At 42.5% G+C, this 17458-nt stretch overlaps 1 protein-coding gene across 1 annotated transcript; it reads right to left on the reverse strand.

Moving 5' to 3' along the window:
• Positions 1 to 13954: 13954 nt before the first annotated feature.
• On the reverse strand, positions 13955 to 16417 carry LOC147902439 (pentatricopeptide repeat-containing protein At1g06140, mitochondrial-like). Its single transcript, XM_087373235.1, has 5 exons — positions 15762 to 16417; positions 15455 to 15545; positions 14845 to 14986; positions 14542 to 14733; positions 13955 to 14310 (listed from the first exon to the last, which is right to left on the reverse strand). Exons 1-5 carry the CDS (start codon positions 16415 to 16417, stop codon positions 13955 to 13957), a joined length of 1437 nt encoding a protein of 478 aa, XP_087229361.1.
• Positions 16418 to 17458: the final 1041 nt, after the last annotated feature.

Raw genomic sequence — 17458 nt, forward strand, 5'->3', positions numbered from 1 at the left:
ATAAGTGAACTCATCTCTGATTGCATAGCATACTCCCACTTGCGTTGATCATCACGCATCATAGCCTCTCTGTAGCAAGAAGGCTCCCTGCAATCAGCAAGCATCACATAGTCTACCCCTAAAACAAACCTATCAGGTGGTCTAGACACTCTAGATGATCTTCTCAAGGGCATTTGAGCTTGCTGTCCCACCTCTATAAATCATCCGCTGCAACCCAATGCACACCACGAATGAGCACACATGGCTCAAACTACAACTAGAGTGATCTGCATAATGTATGCTTAAGAAATCATGGTCCCACAAAAAAGACTGCTATTGAAAATAGAACCTGAGATGCGTCAAAACATGGGCGCCATTGCATAATCGGACTCAGCAAGAAAATTTGCAAATATCTCTCTTCTGTCGGAACTCCAAAATCCTAACCGATGAGTGAGAAATGGGAGTCAACACTTATCCACTGCCATGTGGCATAAATCTAAGGTTTCAAAACCTTAGAATGAAAAAATACATAACAGAGAGACGAAATCGAATACACAGAGATCTATAACTTTGAAAATACTCCACTGAATCACATAAGAGCTGATAGGTAGGGGTTTTTGGGCATCTGAAACACAATGGGATAGACGGTTTTGGAAACCATGGTCTCAATCATTGGGTCCAACACACGGACTGAAAAACGTTTTTGAAAATAGAGCTGTTTGTAAACTCCATCGGAGTGCAAATGATGAGCAACATAGAAGTTTTAGACCTCCTGAGTCCACCGGAATTGACAGATCTGCAAATGGTTGCTCCAAACTTGAGTTCCAACACCCAGGCAGAAAAACGCAAAAACTGACACATTGAGTCAGAAATCCAATGAAATGATCCCAAATTCAAGAATGAAGGTGTTTCCAAGAACCTGAAGTGAAGTGGACACCAAAAGCAAGCAATAGTTGCCTCTACAAGTCAATACGGAGTCTCTGTCGTCGAACAAAATAGGGAAAAGCTTTAAAAACTTTTTCTTTGAAAACACTCAAAACCACTTCGCAAAGCCAAAGTGACTTTTCCAAAGGTTCCTCCAAGGTCTCTGCACACTCGGATGCAAGTAAAGTCACCCACAAAGCTTCCCGCAGAGCTTCTCCTTCCTCCCACAAAGCTGCTGAGCTTCCAAGCATTCACACACGCTTAGCTAGATCACCCGGGCTCTGATACCAGTTGAGAGTGCTCTCAACGGAAGCAAGGAACAAAAGAGGGAGAGAGAGAAACAGAGCGCCACACAAGTTTTGGTGGGTGCAGAATACCCTAATCTTCTTTTTCATTCATTTATGTATGTGTTTGAGTATTGTACATAACCGGGGTAAAGGCACAGTGACCTTTAACCCCCATAGAGCAGGAGCTCACTAAAGAATGAAACCTGAGCAAGGGCTGAGTGACAGACAAAGAACCCTAAATGATAATCAAATCGAGTGTTGGAATGGCAAACTGAGCAATGAGCGACGAACCCTAAGTAGCAAACCTTGTGTGATGAACCTTGAGCAAGAGTTGAGTGATGAATGAACTTGAGGGTTGGGGAACACTAAGCAATGCCCCTGAACATTGAATGGAAAACCCTAAGTGGGAGCTGAATGGAAAATGATGTAGGGGCTTAAATGGGAGCTAACCGGCAAACAAACTAGGGGTTGGAATGAACGAGGCTGAGAGAGAGAGAGAGAGAGAGAGAGATGATATGATATGATTGTATTAAAGTTTGCATGGGACCCTTCAGGATCTATGGGGCTGATGATCACTATCAAATCACAGTGATCCCTTACATTGAGTGATAGAAAATGTTACAAACTTTTAGTGAGTACTTGTTGGGGTAGCTTGTGTGCTAGTCCCGGTACTTTGTTGTGGTGTTCCAAAATCTCTTTCAAGTAGCTTTCTAGATTTTTGGCTAGTTTGTCCATCAAATTTTTCAAGTTATCTTTGTTGCCCCCATGACCCTCTGATGTGTGAGTAGGCTCTACAACTTAGGAGTACATGCTACTCATTCTCTACCTCCCTAGTGGGGCAGATTTTGCTAGTTAGTTAATTTTCTCTTTGTAGAACTGCATTTTTATCCTCAGGTTTCTATAGTATTTTCTGTGTCACTATCTTCCTGATTACACTTCATCCCCTCCCTGTGGCAACCCATGGTTCCATCGCCTTATGTGGTATCCTACTAGCATCCATCCTCTCAAATTTGTTGAGGCAATTCATGAATTGATACGATATGATTGTATTAAAGTCCTCTTGAGACCCTCCAGGATCTATGGGCCTCACGATCACTATCAACAAATATTGATATTTTACATCTGGTGACATAAAATAGTATAGACTTGCTATGTAGTTAGTACTTGTTGGGCTAGTTAATATAAAATAGTATAGACTCACCATGTAGTTAGTACTTGTTGGGCTAGTTTGTATGCTAGCCCAAGTACCTTGTTTCGATGTTTTAAATTTAGTTGGCTATTACAATATATTTTTTAGGTTGCCTCTACTGTCATCATATCTTTCTTTGATGTGTGCATAGGCACGGCATCTTAGAAGTACGTGCTATTCATTTTCCACCTCCCCTGTGGGCCAGATTTTGCATATTCTTTGCCTTCCCTGCTACACTTCCAAATTATGTGAGCTGGTTCTCATCTTTGATATTAGATGCCTTTCAAATATGGATATGTCTTTCCCAATGTATTTTTCCATCCCCATTGGATTAATTTCTTGTTTAGAGAACTGCATTTTTACCCCTCGGTCTTGCCATAATTTCTATAGCATCTCTTGTGTCACTAGCTCTCTGATCTCACATGTTGGTATATCAGTATAGTAGTTATACCCCATTGTTCCATCCATTAAATTCCTTCTTGGTTCCATTCAATGGTTTTTGTAGCTTCCAATGCCTTGTGAGGTATCCTGTTAGCATCCATCTTCTCAAATTTTTTGAGATAGGCCATGAATTGGCATAATGGTTCCCCCTCGAGGTTATCATGCCTACCTCAATCAAGTAGGCTGGGGTAGGGTGTCTAAGCCTTAACCCCCAATTCCCACATGAGGAATCTTTTATGTAAAGTTTCTTTTCTTTTCCAATAGGTCCTAGAGAGCCTAGGAGCCCATGCTGGACACCCATAAAGTATCATTGTTTGTACAAGCACAGTGTACAGAAACTTTCCCATTTCCCAATTCCACAATTGTTCTTTCCCACAATTACTTTGGAAGTTGTACAAATGCGCTTGCCTTTCATCGTGAATGCATAGCATTCTAGAATTAGTCAATGATTACCTAGAGCCCAAGGAGTGAGTTAATTCACCCGGCACATTGCTTTCAAACCCCCCATGATTCTTCTTTCTAGGCATGCATTTCACTTGCAGTTGTTAGTACATTGTAGCCCTAGATATCTGAATGGTTTGACTATTTCCAAAAGGATCCCCTTTGAAAGTGATATCGATTTTCTTGTTGTGAGTTCCAATCACCATGACCTTTGTTTTGGCTATGTTAACATGCATTCCTAAGTGTATACAGAAGCTCCCTAGTGCATCCAAAAGTACTTGCATTTTTTTCTTGCTCTTTGCAAAGAAGGCTACATCATATGCATACATAAGGAATAGTATAGTGTATCCTACAAGTTGAACACCTTCTCTATCATGTATCCTCATCCATTCTTCTAGGTCATGGTTGATAAAAAGAAAAAAAAGAGTTCGTGAGCGGGGGCACCCTTGTTTGACCCCTATGTCACTGCCTATGACCATTTTCCCTTTGGAGCATGATCCATCCACAAGTGGTTGTGCTAGCTCAATTAATACTTTCTCATATAGATGGGGTATGTAGCCTCTCTCAGTTTGTGAGGGACTTGGGATCTTTTCCAATCTTCTATACTATATATAATTGGCATTGTTCTCTCTCTAAACATGTGTCATGCTCCTAAAGCTCCCAAAAGTGAGCATTGTTCTCTTTCAACACATGTTGCGTGCATAAAGCCCCTAAAAATGAGTTTTAAAGACGTTTAAACAAAGGCACAAACTTCTCCCATACTATGAGAACACACCTGCCGCAACAACATGCAGGTGCCGCACTAGTTCCTATGATTTCAAGGCTATGTGGCCTCTCTCTCTCTCTCTCTCTCTCTCTCTCTCTCTCTCTCTCTCTCTCCTGCTCTCCCTCTCTCCCTCTCTCCCTCTCTCTCTCTCTCTCTCTCTCTTCCTCTAGTAGAGTGGATTTGATGTGGCTCCATGAACAGTACACCGGGAGTTCATACCACCAACTCGCTTGTATGCAGACACAACAATTAGCAAGCATTACTTAATTGCGGATATCTGATCACGCTTCAAACCGAAACATGATCCTAAACACAACTTATGAGCTAGAGACTAAGGTGCAAAGATCTACGTACATGATCCTTGTCCTGAAACCACCGAACTACTGTATTAACCAAAACCTCAAAACTGTGTGAAAAGAATGTAATTGAGTACCTTAGCAACCAACTTTGCTTGTAATGTAGGAAGGACCGTAATAAGTGTAGAGTTTGAAGGCAAAATAGGTGCACGAGGCCTTTCACTCGCACAAAAACTGGTAGAAGAAGCTCGGGCAACCCGACCATCAAGGCGCAATGCAGCAACAATATTTAAGGCGGGGTCGTGTGACAAATCAAGGCAGCCAACAGTCAAGGGGGTCACCAAGTATCAGTGATCAATGCACCATGTACTGTAGGCCAAGCCGATATGCAGGGGCCAAAGAATGCCAGGATGAACCTAAGGACATTGATTATATGGTACCAGGGTAGCAGTGAAGGCGTAGTATCATGGCTAGAGTCTGGTAGGAGTGTTGCTAGACAAACATTATGGAGTGAACATCCTACCATAGTACATGCTCGAAAGATTGGGAATTTTTGGCCTTGAGCCTGCCCATTTCATGCATGGTGGATCAAAGAAGGTCATCCAATAAAGCCTTCATTACCCCAACCATGATGATGCACGTTCCTTTCACACATGCATACACTATGTTTGCTTACCACACTTAAGCCTATGTCTCTCATCGGAATACGACTCGAGGTTCTAAGCTACACTTATACTACAAAAGACAACACCGATATATTTGTAGGTGACAAAAAAGCCTTGGAACCATGCATATTAAGAATACCCCGCTCTTCCTGATGAAGATGTGGGAAAGAGCCAACACTCTTCCTCTCTCTCTCTTTTGTCTCTCTCTTCTACATTGCATTTACTCTCTATTCAGTGTTTGCATGTTAGCAACGTTGCATTTACTCTTCAGTCTTTATTCTCATGCATGTCAGCGTGCTAAGATGTGCTCACTCACAATTTGGCTGTCTGAGTCACGACACATGGTGGGTCTTGCAATCTGTCACTACTGAGCCACGAGGAGCTGCATGCATGAGAATCTGTGATATGTGGTGCGTTTGCGAGTTTGATACTACTCATTGTCACTAGATCGGGACATGTGGCATGAGATGGCATGACAACAACACGTGGTGTGCTGTATGTTCTCAACTCTATGTCAGTCTACTGCCTCTCCTCCATGTGGCATCACATCACATCCCTCCCTCCTCCCTTCGAAGCTCCTCAACCCTCCTCCAAAGCATCCCTTTCCCACCATGTGGTTTAGGTTTGCTTCTCACATGGAAGCCCATGTGCCACCCGTATGGTAGCCCCTTTCTCTATTGTTCTGTGTTGATTTGTTGCCCAAATGACAACCAAAATACTATACTCTACCCTATTCTCCCTATTCTCTATTGTTTTGTGTTGATTTGCTACCCAAATGACAACCAAAATCCTATACTCTACCTATTCCCCCTCCCCCATGCTCTCCTCATATGGGGGCTTACAGATGAGGGGGTGACCATTGTAACATGCTTGACCTTCTTGCTACTCCAAAACATAACTAATAGTGAGGCCCAAGATTCCCCTTCAATTTGTCCTCCTTGCTGCCCTAATAGACAACCAAGTGATGAAGAAAAACTTGAGCATTGTCTGCTGCACTTAGCCTGATCTTTGCTACTCCAAGTCCTACTTGATGAAGCCCAAATATTTGCTAAGGTGTTGCTCCAAAATGCTCCTCAAATGTCATGATTTGTAATCAGGTATTTCACATAAAGGGAATGGTGTTCGCATAAATTTTATGGTCCTTTAGATGGAGGAAGAAATGTGTGCTAACCTCTGATGTTGGGTAGACCATGGTTTAAAGACGCTAGCATAAATCAAGACTTGGGTTACTCAATGATTACAATATACAACAGCAAGAAAAAGCTTTAGATGCAAATGATCTCGAGCATGGCCCTAAAGAAAAAAGAATGATCTATCATGGTGCAAGGGGTGAACACGGAGACTGAGCTTTATGATGATGAGAAACAAAGGTTTCTAGATGCTAATCTATTGTTGGTTCCACTATTTGAGATAGATTTGGCAGAGGTGTTCTAGTAGAGGTTCCAAGGGAAATAACCCACTATGGAGGTTCACATAGGAACAGTGGAGGACCTAGTGCTAGATGAGGCATTTGAATCGTAAGATGATCAACCTGCCATGCTGGATCTAGAACCGGATGAGGGGGAAATGGCACCCTATCAGAAATATAGAGAGGAATTAATTTTAAAGGCCGGATTGGCTAATGAGGATTAGATGTGGAGGACGGCCCGCGTTAAAGATGATTTGGAGGAATTTAATCTAGAACAAAGGACGATCCAAAACTTGTAAAGGTTAGCGTATTTAAAACATGAGAGTTCAAATTGGAGTTAGTTGAGCTATTGCGAGAATACAAAGACATTTTTGCATCAGAATACATGGATATGAAAGGACTGGATCTGACCCTTTGTGCTCATCGCATCACTTTGAAAAAGATGCCAAGCCTGTAATTCGAGCATTATCGGATCAAATTTTGCAAAGCAGGCCAAAGATATTGACAAGCTACTTAGGGTGGGATTTATCTATCCAATGGATAAAGTGACTTGGCTGTCTTCGATATTCATTGTCCCAAAGAAGAATGGGAAGGTCCAAATTTGTGTGGATTATTGAAAGGTAAATGTGAAGACAATCACGGATCCATTTCACCTACCCATTAAAAAACAACTAGACTCAAAAAGGGCCCTATAAGGGAGCCCTTGGGTTGGTGACATGGAAGAATAAGGTAAAATAAAACCAAATATAATATTGGCTGGTGGAGGGAAATAGAATATTGGAAGTGGCCTGACTTCTCTATTTCTTTATTCAATGGCCCAAACAATGATGTGAACCACAAATGACTGACTTCAAGGTCCCAAGCGATTAGACTCCAATGTGAGCTACACGACCAAATTAAAAATGATTATTGTTTGACACAATCTTGCCAAACTTAAAGATTCCCTCAAGGAAAGAAGACAAAGAAAGACTCCAAGAAATAGGTTTTACAAATGTCTAAGACTAATATCTCTTTAAAGCTTGCCTTATGTTTATTTGAACATCTAAACCTATGGCAATGCAAGGAGAATAGTAGATTGTTTTCTTGAATTTGATTCAAGAAGACACTACTCATAAATGAGAAGTCCATGGAGCTTAATATGAGTATTGGTACACGTGATCATTGGCTAAGCATTTCTTAGATTTTATGGCTTTCTTTTATTCGAATTTGAAGACAGCATTGCAACTAAAGAAGCCAAGGAGAATACAAAGTCATTGGAAGAAACAACCAGTATAATTCCAAAACTGATGCCGCGTAGGCAGATGAGGAATTCTTCTTGAAATATCCTCAATTTTAGAATTGTACCAAGAAGTTTTTCAATTGAGGACAGCTACCTAGAAGCTGAGGGGATGTCACGAAATCATATTTTTCCCAAGAAATAAAAAGAAATATTTATTAGATTGACTTCGGTCAAAGAAAGTTGACTTTGGTTAAGTAGCAAGAGTTTTATATTTCTTTGCTTTGGTTAGGAGAACTGTGGGGATGCCCACAAGGGACTAGGAATAGTCCAAGAATTAGAATGCATGCATTTGTCTAACCTCTAATGGGTTAACGTGTTGGATATTGTTCGTTGAATGTATAGGACCTAGAAGAGTGAAAATTTTAAGGGGCAAATGCCGAAAAATGAGGTCCTACAAGAGCAAAAGCACAAGAAAGTCAAAGTGCAGCAGAATATGCATACAAACGGAGAGCAGATCTGCGAATAGAGAGAGAAAGTAGAATGCGACTAGAGAGAGAATATACTGCACAAATATTTCAGGAAAAACCTATGCTTGTATTGCTGAGAAAAACCTCCAGTGAATGTGAACAATCCTAAGGCAAAAACAGCACCTGGAAATACTCCAAACTAAGGTAAGAAACTGTCACGAAATCATATTTATCCCAAGAAATAAGGATAAATCTTTATTAGATTGACTCAGTCAAAGAAAGCTGACTTAGGTTAACTAGCAAGAGTTTTATTTTTCTTTGCTTTTCATTGGTTAAGAAAACTATGACGGACTCGGAATAGTCCAAGAATTAGAATGCATGCATTTGTCTAACCTCTAATGGGCTAAAGTATTGGATATTGTTTATTGAATGTGAAGGACCTAGAAGCGTGCAAAAAGGCCCAAATTTTTAGGAGCAAGTGCCAAAAAGCAAGTCCCACAACAGCAAGAGCACCAAGAAAGTGGTGCCGCACTTTAAAAAGGGTCCATTAGAGTCAAAAACGAAATTCAGTGCCAAAATTGGGGAAGATATATGGAGCTATGGGACTAATTCCTATGATTGGCGAGATCAGATGTCTGTTTTGAATTGCAACAAGAGGTATTTGCAAAGTAAGCGTGGATGTGCTAAGGAAGAGAACTTAGAAGTGTGCCATCTTCTTGATTGTTTTAAAAATGAAGTATAGTTCAAGGGAAGGCCACCTTAATAAAAGGGTATGTTCGCCGATTTCAAAATCAGTTTTCACATACTATTTATTCCAAGTTATATTATTTCAGCTCTGGAGGATTCACTGTTTTTGTTAAGAAACCAGATTCTTCTATTCAATCAAGAATATGGACTTACAACATTGCCTTTGCAAAGGTGAATGGATATCTTTTGTGGATATTGAGAAATACATGGACCTTATATGATATGTGGTTCTATTAAGTGCAAAGCTTGGTCTCTCAGTTAATTCCAAAGCAATCAATTTATACGTTTCAAGCATAGCTTAAACAGTTATTTATAAGAAGGGAAACAAGTACCCTTAAGATCTAAGAGGACAGACCCCACTTGAGGGTAGCATATTCTAAATTAGCCCAATCGACAATCATTAATATGCTTTCATTCTATTATGACACAGTTATATGTTTCCAACTATCTCATTTCAAAGGATTTTTGTTATGATATTTAGTTTCATTGTTTCATATTGTGAAGCATGCTATGTCAAGAACCAACTTTTCACATGACAGTATTTATATATGGTCATCATTGGCCAAGTTAGGATTTTATCATCCTATGGTTTTCTTTTATTGGAACCTGTTTATAGAATAAACAGACATCTTTACGGTCTCTCATGGATTAATGTACGTAGAATGACACAGCTTTATAGTTTATCCGTAAGTAATATACTCCTTTGGACAAAGAAGTTTTGGGAGCAACAAGTCGACACCTAACAGGCATGGTAAATGTTGGCGCAATAAATAAAAATTTGAGAAATTCTTCAAAGAAAGTTATTTCCAAAGCAATTCCAAGAAGAGTTAATATTACTTGAACAAGTATCATTATGGATTTTATCTGCAAATCACTCCATTTGAGAAGACTTGAAGAGTCTCTCAAGGAAAGAAGACAAAGAAAGACTCCAAGAAATAGTTTTTACAAATGTCTAAGGCTAATATCTCTTTAAAGCTTGCCTTGTGTTTATTTGAAGATCTAAACCTTGTATAGCAATGCAAGGAGAATAGTGGATTGTTTTCTTAAATTTGATTCAGGAAGACACTACTCGTAAATGAGAAATCCATGGAGCTTAATACGCTCAAGTATTGGTACAAGTGATCATTGGGCAAGCGTTTCTGAGATTTTATGGCTTTCTTTTATTCGGATTTGAAGACAACATTGCAACTAAAGAAGCCAAGGAGAATACAAAGCCCTTGGAAGAAACAACCAATATAATTCCAAAACTGTTTGAGGATTATCTGCAAGGAAGACGTTAAGGTAGAATTGAAAATTAATGGATTTCTACCATGGTTGGCTTGAAATACCTTTCCCACCAAGAAGCAGTCAACTTCTCAAGAAAAAGGGCATGGATTTGCCAAGAAAGAAGGGCCCATGGCTACCCATTGCTCTTAAAGAGCAAGAAACGCCAGAGATTCTTTGCAAGGAAAGAGCGGGAAAGAACGGCATGTGGCTGCCCAATGCCTTGGAAGGCCCGTCAGCTAAAAGAGAGCAGAGAACGCCACAAGATCGATCTAAGTCAATGATCGAAAGTTACCAAAAGTCACCATAGGTGGAAGAGATGGAGGACAGCCTCCAAAGAAAAGAAAGGACTCAAGGCAAGATTACCCTCAAGTACTCAAGTTCAAAAACTATTGGGCACTTGATGCCGAGTGGGTAGATGAGGAATTCTTCTCGAAACATCCTCAAGTTTTATAATTGTACCAAGAAGCTTTTCAATTGAGGACAACTGCCTAGAAGCTAAGGGGATGTCACGAAATCATATTTTTCCCAAAAAATAAAGAGAGATCTTTATTAGATTCACTCCGATCAAAGAAAGTTGACAAGAGTTTTATATTTCTTTGCTTTGCATTGGTTAGGAGAACTATGGGGGCGCCCACAAGGGACTAGGAATAGTCCAAGAAATAGAATGCATGCATTTGTCTAAACTCTAATGGGTTAAAGTGTTGGATATTGTTTGTTGAATGTGTAGGACCTAGAAGAGTGCAAAAAGGCCCAAATTTTAAGGTGCAAGTGCCGAAAAGCAGGCCCCACGAGCAAAAGCACCAAGAAAGTCGTGCCTTACTTTAAAAAGGACCACCAGAGTCAAAAACGAAAAAGCACGCCCCAGCTTTCTAGAGCCCATGCTTTTGGGCTGGTAGCCTAGTCTGTAAAGAGAGCGGTCTTGTGCCCTCAAGAACACGATGTGTATTGTACCCAGCCTCATGCTCTTTTATGAGCTAGCTGTACAAAGTATATTATAGTGCAATAAAGAACATTCAAGGGGGCCTAGCCCTTCTTTCTGGGCCCTAGTGTGTGTGTTCTTTGTCCTTTCTCCCCCTCTCTCAGTTTGCTTTGTTTCCCAGAAGAAATCTGCTGCTACTCCCCATCAAATTCAAAATCTATCTTCAGTGATTATTTACTAGGCCCGCTAACTCAGTACAGTAGCAATGTGCCCTAGCCAAACCCCCAAATAACCTGCAATGCAGTGAGAAGGACACCATTACTACACCTCTCTTTGCCCAGGCACACCCACATAGAAGTCCCCTCTCCCTAATGGACTGACAAGAACTGCCTAACTTCAACCACCGCTATCAGCTCTTGGATGTCAAAACAAAACCAGTGAGCTGGAGTAATTACTGAGCATGTGAAGAAGCTTTGGGTCCTTCATCGAACTTGCCTCCTTGCCAAGTAGCCTTCGTGGACGCATTATCTCATCCGCAACTCCACAAGTAGCCTGGTTCTTAGCCTCTTTTGATGACAAGGTTGGCTACTTCGTGCTGCTCCATGGGATTGCTCCCGAACCAACGGTACAACTTTTCTCTGTTGAAGAGCTCCTTGTACTTGGAAAGTTGGATCTCCTCTCAAACCAAAGTCACTCCAACCTTGAGGCTTCACTCCCATTCTATCATCTCAAGAGATGAGTACCTGTAAGAGAAGAGAGAATAAGGAGTTTGTAGATCCCCCATTCTATCTGGCTTGTCATTTTTTCCCTACTGCTACTGACTCTTCGTCGACCTCCGTATGCTTGTCAGTCTTACACACTTCATGTATTGACAACAGGTGGTAACCAAGAGCCGGAGCATAGAGAACCAGGGAGGTATGCTTCCCCCTCTGCCATTGGGAATATCTTCAGCTTGCCCTCACCTTCGACTAGTATAGTGAAATATCACCAATGCAAATATCACCTGACGGCAATCCAAGGTCCTGAAATTGCTCTCGAGAATGTGTCATGTGCCTGGAAGCACTGCTGTCAACAATCGACTCTCAAGACTCACCAATGGTATGACTTGCCGCCTCCCTCGCGAAGAAGATGGAGCTCATGTATCCATGATCTCCACGTGTTTGAATGCTGAACTTGTCGTGGCTGCCACTAATGAAAACCTTCTTGCCACTCCGCAAAGGGCAATTCCTCCAATAATAAGCCTTCTTGTCACGGTGATTACATGACCCATTCACCTTCAAGGCCTCACGATCCGCTCAAACTTCTTTTCAGAAGAGTTTCCTTTACTCTTGTCGTTACTCCACCCTTTGTCTTGCGGGGGGCGGCTCCTCCTCCTTGTGGAGGGTTGTCAAGCCGCTCCTCCTGGTCCAACACCATCAGCACCAACTCCTCCCACATGAGTGTGTTCAGTCTCCCACTCTTAATCAAGGATGAGTAGAATGCTGCATGCTTCGAGGTAAGATGGGACAACAAAAGTGATGGCCATATCCTCCAAAGAAACCTCCTTCACTGCTTGAAGAGCCCCTTCCTAAAGTGCTTGCAGCTTGTTGATATGCTCCCACATGGTTGCCGACTTCGCGGGGTTCAACAGTCGCATCTATACTTCCAAGGATACACTTCACTGATGACAAATGCTCGGAAATACTTCTAGCCAGCATCATGTGCTTCACATGGCTGATCAAGTGAGGATACAATAGAGGAAATGAACAGACAGACTCCCGATCCCACAACTAGGCCAAAGTCTCCCTCTCCTTCCGCCCGAGGGTGCCAATGTCCTCTTCCCTGATCTAGTGAGGATACAATAGAGGAAATGAACAGACGGACTCCCGATCCCACAACTAGGCCAAAGTCTCCCTCTCCTTCCGCCCGAGGGTGCCAATGTCCTCTTCCCCTGGATCCGTGGTTACAACTCCAACAAAAACAAAATCAGCCAAATCCTATGACTGCAACAGTGCTTCCATCATCACCCTCCATACTCTGTAATTATTTCTGCCCAATCGACAGTCTATCCAAAACGTGGGTAAAATGGGGGTCCAGTCATCTCTCGCGGACTTGCCATCTCAGGGGGGAAAGCTTGCTCTTGTGAAAGGGGGGGTAGGTGGGAAAGAAGAGAAGCTAGGATGGGTGGGAACAAAGAGAAGAGAGGGTGGATTGGAATGAAGAGAAAGAAGAGGCTTCTCCAAATACGCCTAAGAAGAACACTGGAGGGTATGTGATCTTGTTCCTTCAACAGAACTCCTCCCACGCTGTCCATGCATGCAAAGAGGCTGTCCATGACTTCAGAATGCCTCCTTGAGTGATTCTCCATCTTCCCAAACTGTCCACGCCTGTACCAAACAGCAGCAACCTCCTACTGCCCCATGCTCTCTCCTGGATCAGACTTTACAGAAGCTTGTGCTCCAATACCATGTCAAAGTGCAGTGGAATATGCAAACAGAGAGAGAGCAGATCTGCGAATAGAGAGACAGCAGAATGCGACTAGGGAGAGAATATACTGCGCAAGTATTTCAGAGAGGTTTGTATTGCTGAGAAAAACCTCCAATGAATGTAAATGATCCCAAGGCTGAAACTGCGCCTGGGAATATTCCAAACTGTGGTAAGAAACCGCCCCTCAATCTCGTGACAAACACTTGTTGAACTGCCCCACCAATTAATAGAATAGAAAAGGGCCAAGTGCCCTATTTATAGGGGGTAGATCAGGTCTGGTTGGCTGACCCAACCTGATCTGGCCAAGTAAAGTCAGGTCGGCTGCCCCCGACCCTGGTCAGGGGTACCTTCTGGTCCCACTGTTTACTAGCCTGGCTGTGGCCTTTTTACCAGGCCTAAACCAGCCTTGTACCAAGCCTAAACCAGGCCCACTAACTCAGCTATTGACTCTGGCAATGTGCCACGTCTTGGCTCTTATATGCTCACTTTTATTGCATTGACCTCCTCATGGTCCTCTTGCATGTGAGCACTTGCATAGATGTTAGACATCAGAACATAAGCAGCAGCATCCTTTTCATTCAATTGTACTGCATGCTCAAAGACTTGCACTCCAAGCTCCACAGAACCCCACTTTTGACAAGCTCCCAGCAAAGTATGCCAAACCACACAATTAGGTTGGAAAGGCATTGTCTTCACCATCAATATCGCCTCATCTAGTTGGCCTGCACGGCCAAGGAGATCAACCATGCAAATGTAGTGTTCAATAGTTGGAATGATGTCATAATTTTTGCTCATAGCCTCAAAGTACTTCTGACCCTTATCTACAAGACCTGCATATGTGCATACAGTAAGAACACCAAGGAACGTGAGTCCATTTGGCTTTATGCCTTCTCCTCTCATTCTTTCAAGCATATCAAAAACAATTTTGCTCTCTCCTAGCTGAGCATATCCTGCTACGAGTGAAGTCCATGAGATTACATCTTGAACTGGCAGCTTATTAAACACTTCCCATGCTTTTGCAAGCAAGCCACATTTGACATACATGTCAACTAAGGTGTTGCCAACAAAAGGATCTTTTTCCAATTCCTGTCTGCTAATCTCAGCATGTATTTTTTTGCCCTCGACTATGGCTCCTAATCTGCCACAAGCTTTCAAGCTGCAAACAAAAGTGAGAGCATTTGGAGAAACCCCCTCCAGTAGCATCTGTTTGAAACAGTCCAGTGCTTCCTCACCGAGTCCATGTTCAGCATATCCTGCAATTAGTGCAGTCCACGAGACCACATCTCGAACTGGCAGCTTGTCAAACACTTCATGTGCCATTGCAAGCCAGCCACATTTGGCATACATGTCGACCAAAGTGCTACCGACAAAAGGATCGCTTTGTAACTCCTGTCTGCAAGTTTCAGCGTGTATTTCTCGACCCCTGTCTATGGCTTGCATGCTGGCACAAGCTTTCAAGCTGCAACCAAATGTCACAGCATCCAGAGACAGACCTTCCAATTGCATCTGTTCAAAACAATTCAGTGCTTCCTCACCAAACCCTTGTTCAGCATACCCTAGAATTAGTATGTTCCACGATACTACAGGTCGAACTGGCAGCTTGTCAAGCACTTCCTGTGCTTTTGCAAGCGAGCCACATTTCGCATACATGTCAACCAAGGTACTCCCAATAAAAGGATGTGTCTCCAATTCCTGTCTGGCAATTTCAGCATGTATTTCTTGGCCCTTGTCTATGGCTCCTAGGCTGCCACAAGCTTTCAAGCTACAAACAAACGTGACAGCGTTTGGAGGGATACCCCCCTGTTTCATCTCTTCAAAACAATTCAGTGCTTCCTCACCAGGCCCGTGTTCGGCATATCCTGCAATTAGTGCAGTCCATGATACTATATCTTGAATTGGCAGCTTGTCAAACACTTCCCTTGCTTTTGCAGGTGAACCACATTTGGCATACATGTCAATCAAGGTGTTGCAAACATAAGGCTCTGTTTCCAATTCCTGTCTGGCTATCTCAGCATGCATTTCTCGAGCCATATCTATGGCTCCTATGCTACCACAAGCTTTCAAGCTGCAAAGAAATGTGACAACATTCGGAGAGAGGCCATCCAGTTTCATATGGGTAAAATGATTCAGTGCTTCATCACCAAGCCCGTGTTCAGCATATCCCGCAATTAGTACGTTCCATGAAACTACACTCCGGACTGGCAGCTTGTCAAAAACTTCCTGTGCTTTTGCAATCGATCCACATTTGGCATACATGTCAACCAAGGTGTTGCCAACAAACAGATTTCTTTCCAATTCCTGCCTGGCAATCTCAGAGTGCATCTCTCGGCCTCTTTCTACATCTTTCAGCCTGGCACAAGCCTTCAGCAGGGCCAGTAATGTATACTTGCTAGGATGTACAGAGTTCTCCTGCATTTTCTGGTACAGGTTGAAGGCATGCTTCTGTTCTCCACATTCGACATGACCCATGATGAGAGAAGTCCAACAACGCTCATTCCAATCACCAAGCTTGCTAAAAACATGTTGAGCATCACACACGCTTCCACATTCTATGAACATTGGGACGAGATGGTTCTTGAAAGATCTATTAGCTTCCAGGCCACTTTCGCACATGTACACGTACAAGCGTTTGGCATACGCTAGAATTTTCTTTTTCCTGCAGTTATGCATGATGCACATGATATTCTCAACCGAAGGCAGCTGGGACATCCGTTCCAACGAAATGAGTGCCTCCTCTAAGCTCGGCATCTCTAAATTACTGTTCTCTGACAGTATTTGTGCTTTAGATGCATTCACGTGTAGGCCGGCGGTGCAATTGCTGCCACACTCCCCTAGCCCTTCCAACAAGCCACGGTCGTGAGTGTTTGGCCGAGCCTCACCACTGGACGGTTTGGCCACGCGCCTTCTTTTGCTTGCGGGCTCTTGTTTCTCGCACATGTCTTGCAACAGTAGCGCTTCCTTGGTAAGATTAGCTTGAAATCGGGAGGGGTCGCAACAGAGTCGTCAGAATAGCCCAATGGAGAGACAACCCAACTCGTTGGTGAGTTCCCAACGAAAAGACATCCCAGATACGTATGAGGGTCGTCTGATTCGCACCCGGTGTGCTCCAAACCTCGTTCAATACTCCATGCATCGTCGTAGCTCATGCATTTGGCTGGTTGAGTTGCGTCCAGTGTGTTCACAGAAAACTTGCAGCAATTTCATTTTCACGTGTAACAAGGTGAAAATTTTCACCATCACTAGGCCTGCCATTAGGGTCTTGATTTCCCCAAGGGCCCGGTCTAGTTGCCTCATAAATAAGATGGGAGGAAAGAGTTTTCCATGAGATGTCTCATGGGTGTAAGTGTCTCACAGAAAGCCGGCTCTCAAAACAAGTGAGTACAAGGACTGCCTTCAAATTGGCTATGTCAAAGGAAAACAATTCTCAAGATGAATGAATGATTAATTTGCAACACCTGTGATGGAACCCCGTGTATAGGAAAGTTCAAATGATTTGCAAACTCTGTGTGTGTGTGTGTGTGAGAGAGAGAGAGAGAGAGTTCTTAAGAAAAGAAAGTGTGTGTGATTGAGTGTGTGTGTGAGAGAGAGAGAGAACCAAAATAGAAGGGGCCACTTGGCAACAAAGTGTGCGGGACACTTTTTCAACAAAAATGTTACATTTTTATCAACAAATCACAAAACAAAATTTGAAGGTTTTTCTTGAGGATTTGCTGATTTTTTAGCTAAAATATTCTAAATCGCATAAAAATTTTCAGATTTTAAAAAATTGAGAAAAAAAACCGAGTGAAAATGAAAATGTTGCAAGTTCATTGTATATGGTTTGCAGGTTTTTTGTCAATACTGGGACTCATGACAGTGACCTTCATGCCAGGTAAAGGACGTGGATTTATCGTGGTTGTTTAGGAATGAGGATGTACGTGGTTGAGTGGTCGGGCGAGTAGCAATGATTTGTTCCTACGATGGTTGTCCCATCCAGAT

This window comes from Dipteris shenzhenensis, chromosome 4 (genome assembly GCF_047967505.1).
Source record: "Dipteris shenzhenensis isolate YYH24624 ecotype China chromosome 4, Dip_SZ_1.0, whole genome shotgun sequence".
Classification (NCBI taxonomy): Eukaryota; Viridiplantae; Streptophyta; class Polypodiopsida; order Gleicheniales; family Dipteridaceae; genus Dipteris; species Dipteris shenzhenensis.

Excerpts from the sequence above, each read along its gene's own strand:
- LOC147902439 (XM_087373235.1), bottom strand. The coding sequence starts at position 16,417 with ATGTGCGAGAAACAAGAGCCCGCAAGCAAAAGAAGGCGCGTGGCCAAA. Across the intron at positions 14,987-15,454 it reads AATTGGAAACAGAGCCTTAT|ATGCAATTGGAAGGTCTGTC; the intron begins GTTTGCAACACC and ends TGTTTTGAACAG. Across the intron at positions 14,734-14,844 it reads ACAAAGCGATCCTTTTGTCG|GATATGCTGAACATGGACTC; the intron begins GTAGCACTTTGG and ends CACTAATTGCAG.